Below are 10,734 nucleotides of genomic sequence, written 5' to 3' on the forward strand. Positions count from 1 at the left end.
GTATGACATGGGCACGCATATAATATCCTTTATATAGAGTATATCACATAATCATGTGTGCCATTCTGATTATACGATACGAGTTGCAAAATTCTTGCATTTCTTGATCGAGAGCAAGCATAATAATTTAATTTCTACCCACATGTTCTCGATCCTTTAGAATGCACAGATCACGACTTCCAACTTCCAATGATATAAGACCGACATCAACAACCTTCAGTTCTGACGTCATTTGTATCCCTACATCAGTCCGATATTTTCCGTCACAATATGATTCGAGAGGCCTCGCAGATTTTTTTTCACATTTTTAGGGGAAAGGGCCTGTTATCAGTAATGTCCGGGTCCAAAGCAATTTCTACTGGAATACATAGGCTTACGCATGGCACAGTGCTACGAACGTTTTATTCGGTTATTTTTAAGCTGGTAATGGATATCCTGATGACGTGTCATAAACACGTGTTTTGTGTATATAATATAATGTTCTCGTGGTTTATAGCGCTTGATTAATTTAGTGACACTGGACACCGTATATTGGACATTGATACCGCATAGTTCCTATATATCTATAGAGTGAGTGAGTATGGTTTTATGCCGCTTTTAACAATATTCCAGCTATATTAGGGCGGGGGTATACTAGTATCTATTCAGAGTTTGCAACCCTGTCATGTCTTACACTGGGATGAAACATGGCAATAAGAGAATGGGATGAGTGACTCGTCATTTATGACAGATCACCACCAGACATTAATCTGACACAGTCTGTTCATGTACAGGGAATCGAACCCGGGTATTCGGCATGCCAGGGCAATCCCTTTAACCATAAAGCTAACTGTACACATGCTGTTATGATCAGAATGTCAAGAGCTGTGAAATATATAGCTGCCAACTATGCATTATAATATATATCTGCCGGTCCTCGTCAAATAATTTTTCATTTCTTGTAGCAGTGAGTTAGTGAGTGGTTTGAAGTTCACATGGGCACCGATTCAGCCACATCGTGAGTAAAACATGCTATACATTATTTAACACATGATAAATTTGGGATTACATTTATTCAGTAAAGCACATAAAGTCAGCCGTCTAACCCATTCAGCAACTACACAAAGTCCGTGGTCTAGACTACTAGCTGTCCATTTTGTGGAAGTCGTGGTGGCTGAGTGGGTTAGACGGCTGACTTTGTGTGCTGGGCCTAGATTTTCGCAGCTCTCTTAGCACTAAGATAGTCGTAAGTTAATGTTAATGAATGGCACTTACGACTATCTTAGCGCTAAGAGAGCTTCGAAAATCTAGGCCCCGGCGATTAGGTGCCTGACTCTGAGCGTGTGGGTTCGAATCCCGGATGGGACTCAACCCAACAAAAATACTAGAACCTGTACTTTACTGATAAAGCGTAATCCCAAATATAACGTGTGTTACATTTGACCACTTTCTGAATGGCATTGTGTGTTCATAGCTATACATTATTAACAAGTACGTTTAGACTCTACAAACCTGTCGACAGTGGACAGTAAATCAAGTAGATTATCACAAATTTGCAACCATAAATACACATCTCTGCTCATTATAAAAACGTTCTATAGATCCCCAGCAACCAAGGTGAGTTCACCGAACCCAAGGACCACCTGGACCCCAAGTACCTTTGCTACCTGCAAAATACACCAGCAGGATTCACACCATGGCGATTGCTATCAAATATAGTCAAAAATTAAGAAAAACAATACTGCGATTAAAATGCCCGTGGCAGTTTGTCCTCATTTAATAAGGAGGAAATAAATTCAATCTAGCCTTCCGTTATTTGAGCGTCAACCTCCTTCTGGTTCTAACTATACATTAAATGTAAATAGTAAATGTTACGTCAGAGTTGTTATTTTTAAAGGAAATCTTACATTATAATTTTGAAGAGAGAGTACAATTTAAGCTAAGCAATTCAAAAACTCTAAATATCATTTACTCGAACTTTCCTGTTTTGTCTCTTGTTACGTCGAGTGTACTCCCGCTAATCAGCGATGAACCACTACCGTAGCTATACGAAAACTATGTTTATTCAGGTTGCATGTGAGTTGTCGTTTTATGCCACTTTTAGCAATATTCCAGCAATATCCCGGCAGGGGACACCAGAAATGGGCTTCACACATTGTACCCATGTGATGTTTATACGACGTTAATATGAATTAATGACCTTATGTAAAACTAAGTTTGGATTTATAAAATACAGTTGATACTGTACATGCCTGTACTTATTTACGAAAACAATCAGCATCTGTCTGATGTCACGGCTTGTATACGCAAGGGTGCGCTGTGTTCCTGTAATCAACTCAACCCACTCATCCACTCACTCACTCACTCACTGGATTGTTTGGATGTTGGCCATCATTTATATCTGGAGTATTGCACAATGCGTCGTTAAACACACACACACAAAAAACAACAACAGCAGCAACAAAAAGTAGTAAAGCAACAGTGCAAACATTTATTTAATGTGAAAACAAATAATTTTAGTGCGCATTAAACAGGTCTGCCAGTTTGCTACCAAATGAATTAAACTATTACGAGACTGTACAGTTCAAGAGCGACGTAAAACCATACTCACTCACTCAAACCTGGTAGCTTTAACGTGTTTCTCTGATTTGCATGATTAAGAGACCGAAGCAAACATGGCGAACAGATAAACAGATATGGTAGCCCACGGTAGCGGTTGACGTTGGTTATCCTTGCAGTAAATTGAGTACCTATATAAGGGAATGAAACTGGTTCTCTAACGAACACCTAAACTACTGGGTTAACCAACCATGCGTGTGTATGAAGAGAATGCATGTTATATCTACAAATCCAGAGTTAAATATCTTTCGGACACATGTTCCGTATACGGTCGGAGTGAAAACGATAGCAACTGAGACTCGTCCGAATTTAATTAAAACAATGTTTATATCTCATAAAATCCAAGGTGTATCCATTTTTCGTCACGGAAATATACAAATATATACATAATGACATACTTCGAAACAAATTGAATGTTTAGTTTCATAAATATTTTATTCAGAATACGAAATACACTGTTTATGGTTGATACATTGGTATCACAATGTACATAATTTTATTTGGCACAAATATGAGACACTGTACAAACTAATCGAGATGAAAAATGTTAGATTTATTAATACCGATGCAATATGAACTAAATCATGTTCATGCATATCGTGTTTTTGGTAAATCCTTTTGGATAGTACATAGTTATTTGTTAATGTCCCTCACCCCCCTGGCCTATAATCAACGATCTATAAAAGTTATGTTTGTAAACATGGTATAGATGTTATACACCTTTTTAGCACCAACAGTGCATGAAACATTTTTGTAAATCTTTTTGGATAATGCATAGTTACTTTTTAATGGCCTTGGTCTATCCCCCACCCCGACCCTCGATCCCCCTCAACCCCGAACATCCATCCCACCCCCAGGCCCATCCGCACGCCTCTTCGTCTATTTCTTGGATGACATCTTCTCCTCCTTCTTCTTCGCCGCCCGCTCTTCATCCAGCCTCTTCAGTTTCTCTTCTCTCATCTGCAGCTGATGTTCCGCCATCATTTTCTTCAAGAACAGGCGACGTTTCTTCTCGTCTTTCACAGCTTTGTGCTTTAATTCTCTGTCCAGCTGTTTCCACTGAACTTGATCAACTAGCCTGCAATAGGTGATTGTAATCGGAACATGTCAATCAAATCGGACGAAGGCACATAACTATGTCAGTAGCAGTGTTCATGGAACCATATTTTTGCAACGTTTACGATTCATATATTGTCTATGATAAATCACTAATCACAATATTTAATGAGGATCCATTGTATATGTGAGGTAATGACATACTTGTTAAATCTGAAAGTGTCAGCCTTCTGTCTCCTCCTCTCTGCTGTGTAGAAGCACCGCACTGGGATTTGCTCCAGACGTCGGGGTGGTTTGCCGCGGGAACCAACACACTCGGTGGCGGGCACAGAGAAGGCCACTCCTCCTCGTGTCTGGTGGACAGGGACCAGCCCTTCCTCTCTCAGCTGCTGAAGAATCTCATCCCCTGACAGGCGGGGCGTCAACTGACTCTTGGCGTAGTAGAGTTCGTGAGGGCAGTTGATCTTGCCCGCCAGAGCCTCCTCGGGAGATGTTTGCTTCAGTGGTGTGACCTTAGTTTGCTTACATCCCATTTTAGTCGATACTCTTTGACGCTGTTGTAAATGCGGCTTATTTCCATGCGCATGTGGGTAACAATAGCATGACGTCACAATACCGTGACATCAGAGTGACATGACGTCAGAGATGATACAGATGTTGTGTGCAAACCTATGCTATGCGGCTCAAGGTTTATGTTTGGCGATTAAGTAAAACAAATGCACCCAACCACTGCATTATCTCACATGTGTCAACCAAATCAGCGAGCCTGACCACCCGATCCCGTTAGTCGCCTCTTACGACAAGCATGGGTTACTGAAGATCAATATTCAAACCCGGACCTTCACGGGTCTATGCGACCTGTAATGGACACTGGATGAATCCTAAATGTGGAAAAATATAGTCCTCCTCCACCCTATCCGGCTACCTACGGCCCTGGAATAAAGTGTTTTACTTGACGTGATGCACTACGTATAACACAAACAACTCCATGTCCTTGATAACATCGTACGACAACACGTAAAGCGGCCTTCACATGGCAAACTAAAGTTTGACAACACATGTTGTTAAAATTTTAAAAATTGTCAAACTCGCGTTTTCACACATCAAACACATGTTGTCAAACTTTCGTGTCATTTGAGCGCCATGTCTTTATCGTTGCGGTCATGTGACAATTTCGTTGTCTGCGATTGGTTGTTTCTGAACAACATGAGTTTGACAACACCTAAAGTTTGATGGAAAAGTTGGTGAGAATAGAGACCGATCCTATTTATCGACAACAGTTTGACAACTCTGAAATTTGTGTTGATGGAGATTTGTTGGAATGTTCACACTCTCAAACTTGAGTTTGACAACATGTATTGTCAATCTTTAGTCTGCCGTGAGAAGGCCGCCTAAGATTATACTGAATGAATGAATATTGCTTTATGCCGCATCAGCAGTTGTCCAGCTATTCGCGGCATATAATAGCTGGAACGTGTTCATTGTCAGGGAGTAAGACGATGCGAACTCTAAGCTAATACATGTTCACAATACCCTCGTTGTATTTCATAAATACGCTCCTTTACTCCGAACATCCTTGCCCCAGACCTCTCCCTCACGACACAATGAGAAATGAAACATGTTTGTTTCTTCTCCAGTTATTCAGAAACGCCCAGCCGTCCGGATTAAACAGGCGTCCAAGTACCAAGATTGTTTACCTCTTGGTTGAAACTGCCATTGCAAGCGAAATCCGTCTCACCCCCTTTTTCAGCGTTGTTCAAATACATCAGGATTGTCATATACCTGTTAAGAAGATGTTAACATGGACAGAATTCAGGAGTATTTGGAGCAAGTCCACTCTACATACAAATTGTTTCCTTATATGTTAATGGGGCTTTAATGTATTCACTTTTCATTATGTATAGTAGTGAAATAAGGTTAGGGTCGCCGTCTAGAATTTTGCATTTATTTCGCGATGTATGTGTGTGCGTGCGCGTTCAATCCGTGCATGTGTTTGCATGTGTGTGTCTAACCAACCCCTGCAAATCACCAGACAGTGTAACATTTATACCAACGTCTCTCAACGTCTCTGGTATTGAGACTGAATTGTCTGGTCCAGACTCGATTATTTACAGACCGCCGCTATATAGCTGGGATTTTGCTTAGTGCGGCATAAAACTAAACTAAACTCATACATATGCTTTGCCCACGTTACGCTGGAAAGATTTGATTTTATCGGCGTACATTCATGACCATATTTTAATTGAAGTCGTCCATGACCAGGACTAAAAGCAGTATCAATATCGAAAATCTATTTTGACACATTCGTTATCATAGTGTTGCTTTGGGCCGAACTTGACACTTCTTTTCAATTTTACGGACTTCTCCCATAATGATTTTCATGTAAATTATATCTGTGGGTTTGGGGCAACATATATATACGCAATGTTTGTGACTTGTAAGTCACAGTTAAAACACTTTAAAAAGATTACGTTGAATTTTTAAATAAAATATTCCCCAAATCCCAGCTGTGTACTTTCATTTGTACGTCAGTATTGACAAGATGCGACGTCACTTTTTCACAAACCGTATCACCATACCATGTTTTGTGTAATGATTCTTTCTGTCAGAACCAGATTCACAATCATAACTACAGCCACATGCAAAAATCCTCTGAGCAATGTTGTATGTATTTTCTGTGTTTCCAATCAAACCCGCCTTTAGTTTTAAAATTCGATATAATATAAGGTATTCTCCATTTATATTTGGCTGGAAAATCTACCTCACTGAATAATTTAAGAATATTACCAAGTGATCTAAATTATACAATTTCATAAAATAAGGAACACAATTAGTAAAAAACATTTTAAAAATATTTTTATATTTATACATATTTTTCGCCCGTCCATTTTCCCTCTGCCTGAAGTTGGAGATGAGAAACACTAATAATACTGATAGCCAAATGGGAGTTCCAGTATAGTCGAGACACCCACAGTAATTGTAACTTGCTCTCGGGAAAGATCTGGATGCTGTTGGCGGGCACATCTGTCAGGGGGAACGACCTCTAGGCAACAGATAATTTACTAATGAGATCTGTAGATGATAATCTGGCTGAATCGTTGCGACAGGCTCGGTTTCTGTATTTCCGTTACCGGAAGTCGTCTGATAACAACAATCACCCAATAGGGCGTTCCTGGAAGGATTGACGGAGCTTAGCAGCGTATGTAAGCTTGACAACTTCCTTGATGCTTTTAGCAAAATATTTGCTTCTGGGGGAATAATTTTGAAAATCATTATCAAATACTGATATCTCTGCTTAGTTTATCTGTTATTTCGAGGGGTGGTGAGGTAACCTAGTGGTTGAAGTGTTAGCTCGTCACGCCGAAAACCCGGGTTCGATTCCCCTCATGGGTACAAAGCTCATTTCTGGTGTCCCCCGCCGTGATATTTCGGGAATATTGCTAAAAGCTTCGTAAAACGACAACTCACTCACTCTGTTAGTTCTAACACAAATTGTTGAAAATGGGAGAAGCAGCTGTAAAATCTATTCTGATAATAGTTTCAGTGAAACCTCTTCATATCTCAACTTTATTACCAACAAAACTAACCATCCAGTTTCTCTATTTGAGCTGTCTCGCGATCATAGCAATAGTATCTGTCGACGAATACAATCCATTTATATTCAGAGAGGAAGTAGCATGGTGTTGCAGATGCAATGACGATCAAATGACACGATACAACAAGCCGTGAAATCAGAACTCTCTCAGCTTGGGAGGAAGGAAATGATCTAAGAGGGTGTGGAACAGATGGTGTAATTATTGTCCGTGACAACAGGACCCGTAACACGTAACACCTTTAACCCCTTCCTCCTATCAGCTCACAGATGGACGTGTTAGATAATGGATTACGCAACATCGACATTACCGTTAATAAATATAGTCTACTTTGACAACGTGAATTGCAGACACGATAACGTGGTTTACTGTCAGGAAGTCAGGGTTGTTGTCCCTATGTTAAACAACTATTTTGTCTGGTCAAACCCCTGTGGTGTGAAGGTCAGTTTGGGGTAGTAGATGTGTAATTTAATGTTAATGTTTCAAAAGAGTTAAAATACTTATAATAGTACAGGCGAGGATGTTATTTCTAATTATTCAGGAAGTGTCTTAATTTGTAAGGGTCCATTTTGCCCAAAGTACGAAAGGTACTGGCGGGAAGGGACTTTGAGGCTCAGGTGCCAAGTACGGAACATCAGGAAATAGCCATTGTGTCGAAGCGTGTTACAAAGTAAATATTGTATTTTAGATGTTACATATACGTATATTTGTGTCTAAATATACAAATGGTGAAAATGTAAATTAGATTAGAGATTTATTATTAAACTAGTATCTATAACATATAGGAAAATCATTTCTATATTTATAGTGAGATACACAGTCCAATATGCAAGCATTTGTTAAGGAATTGAGCTATTAGGCTGACATAATTTGTATATCTCTTATCTACACCTCCCTTACTCCGCCCCAACCCCCTTCACTCTCTCGATAATATAAAGTATATGTATATAAAAAAGAAACCATTTACTCAGTTGAGATCTTATATACCATAACGGTCTATTTTTACTTTAATTTGTATTCCAATACATCATGTCAGAATGATGATATCATCGTGTAATTAGTGAGATAATATTAAAATAATTGTTCAAGTAATCAGCTGCCAGTGACTTAATTCCACAATTGTTTTGAACGTGTGCTAAAGTTCAGACAAGAAATATTTTCAGTATCAATTATGTGCAATTATTCTCCCTGTTTTCCTTAAATACTGTTCTCATTTCGTTTCACATTACAGTTTATAAACAAAGGCTTTCCCACGTGCGCGTTGACTTTAACCTGTGTTTTAGACAAGCTTGTCATCAATGTCACATGGGTTATGACAAACATATCATTATATCTACGTCAGAGAACAATTAGTCTCGCCCATTTTGAGTAGATCACATATAATGCAACCTGTCCCCACCCGTCCAACAGCAAAAAAACAAATAAACTCAATAACAAAAAACAAAAACAAAACAAAAACACAAGACAAAAAAACACCTACAGGACCCCCACCCCCACCCAAAAAAAACAAACAAACAAAAAACCAACAACAGCAAACAAAACAAAACCCCACACACAACAAAACAAAACGAAAAGCAAAAATAAAAAATCAACAACAAACGAAAAAAATAAATAGAAAAACACACCAAAATAACCCCAAACAAACACATCAAACAAACAACCAAAATAAGATATGAAAGATATTAGAAAAAAAGCAACAACAAAAGAACAACCCCACACCAATGAAGTGATTTTGTAAAATATATGCACAAACTCTCGTTGTGTTCACACCTCAACAGGAGGACTTCGAACGTAATCCATGACCCTTCGACGACCTCTCTCTCGATCCCAGAGAAACGTATGTTTATACGCACGTCAGTAAAAAGGGACCATGTGATATTATATCATGTTTTAATGTTACTATTGTTAGGTTGAATCTCGACGTTTCAAAATCTAAACTGAACTAATATGGGCCCCATAGGTTTGTGCATTTTGAATGCTATAAATTTTAAGAAGCAATTTTCCTAGCTGTTTATGTACCCTTGGTGGTAAATGCCTAGTTGCTGTCCTTTCCGGTTTGCAAGGGAGCTACAATTTCAGGCCCTCTTTATCTATGACCCAACGTGCATCAGAATGACAGCAAATCATATGTCTGTCTAGACAAAACAGTCTGAAGAGCGATCACTCTTTTCAACATATCATATCAAATATAGTTATATCAAAGTTAAATATAATTAATAAACCCAGTTACTTTTCTCTTAAATAAATAACACTGAATTTATAAAGGAAACGGGGCGGTGGGGTAGCCTAATGGTTAAAGCGTCGGCTCGTCACGCTGACGACCCGGGTTCGAATCCCCACATGGGCACAATGTGTGAAGCCCATTTATGGTGTCCCCCGCCTTGATATTGCTGGAATATTGCTAAAAGCGGCGTAAAACCCAACTCACTCACTCACTCACTATAAAGGAAACGCACTTTATTTCCTACGTAAGGGCTATTTGTCATAGACACAGTATTTATGAGTAAATTATCTCTTCAGTTATTAAGAACCCTCTTTCGCCCTTAAGGGCCCATAATTTCAATGAGACGACACGGGTTGCCGAGTCAACCACCAAGTGTTCCTCTCAGCGCTCGGAACGCCATATACACAGTATGTATATCTCGGCTAGAGACAAATAGGTTAACATGCACACACACACACAAAAAACCCCAACAAAAACAACACACACACAAAAAAAAAACCAAACCAAACCAAACAAAAAACAAAAAAACAATAATCGAAAAAGAACAAATAAAAAAACACACCAGAATAACCCAAAACAAACACAACATCAAACAACCAACCAAAATAAGATATGAAAAATATTAGAAAAAAAGCAACAATAACAAAAGAACAACCCCACACCAATGAACTGTTTTGTAACAGTACATGCAGAAACTCTCGTTGTGTTCACACCTCAACAGGAGGACTTCGAACGTAATCCATGACCCTTCGACGACCTCTCACTCGATCCCAGAGAAACGTATGTTTATACGTACGTCAGTAAAAAGGGATCATGTGATATTCTATCATGTTTTAATGTTACTATTGTTAGGTTGAATCTCGACGTAGCCTAATGGTTAAAGCGTCGGCTCGTCACGCTGACGACCCGGGTTCGAATCCCCACATGGGCACAATGTGTGAAGCCCATTTATGGTGTCCCCCGCCGTGATATTGCTGGAATATTGCTAAAAGCGGCGTAAAACCCAACTCACTCACTCACTCACTATAAAGGAAACGCACTTTATTTCCTACGTAAGGGCTATTTGTCATAGACACAGTATTTATGAGTAAATTATCTCTTCAGTTATTAAGAACCCTCTTTCGCCCTTAAGGGCCCATAATTTCAATGAGACAACGACACGGGTTGCCGAGTCAACCACCAAGTGCTCCTCTCAGCGCTCGGAACGCCATATACACAGTATGTATATCTCGGCTAGAGACAAATAGGTTAACATGCCGATCT

The 10,734-nt window shown here is 39.3% G+C and overlaps 1 protein-coding gene across 1 annotated transcript; it reads right to left on the reverse strand.

Annotated features, from left to right (window-relative positions):
• Positions 1-3,068: 3,068 nt before the first annotated feature.
• On the reverse strand, positions 3,069-4,378 carry LOC124283916. The gene is made up of 2 exons (XM_046719949.1): positions 3,859-4,378; positions 3,069-3,676 (listed from the first exon to the last, which is right to left on the reverse strand). Exons 1-2 carry the CDS (start codon positions 4,185-4,187, stop codon positions 3,478-3,480), a joined length of 528 nt encoding a protein of 175 aa, XP_046575905.1. The 5' UTR covers positions 4,188-4,378; the 3' UTR covers positions 3,069-3,477.
• Positions 4,379-10,734: the final 6,356 nt, after the last annotated feature.

The sequence above is a fragment of the Haliotis rubra genome, unplaced genomic scaffold (genome assembly GCF_003918875.1).
Source record: "Haliotis rubra isolate DU_JTF1 unplaced genomic scaffold, ASM391887v1 Scf325, whole genome shotgun sequence".
Lineage (NCBI taxonomy): Eukaryota > Metazoa > Mollusca > Gastropoda > Lepetellida > Haliotidae > Haliotis > Haliotis rubra.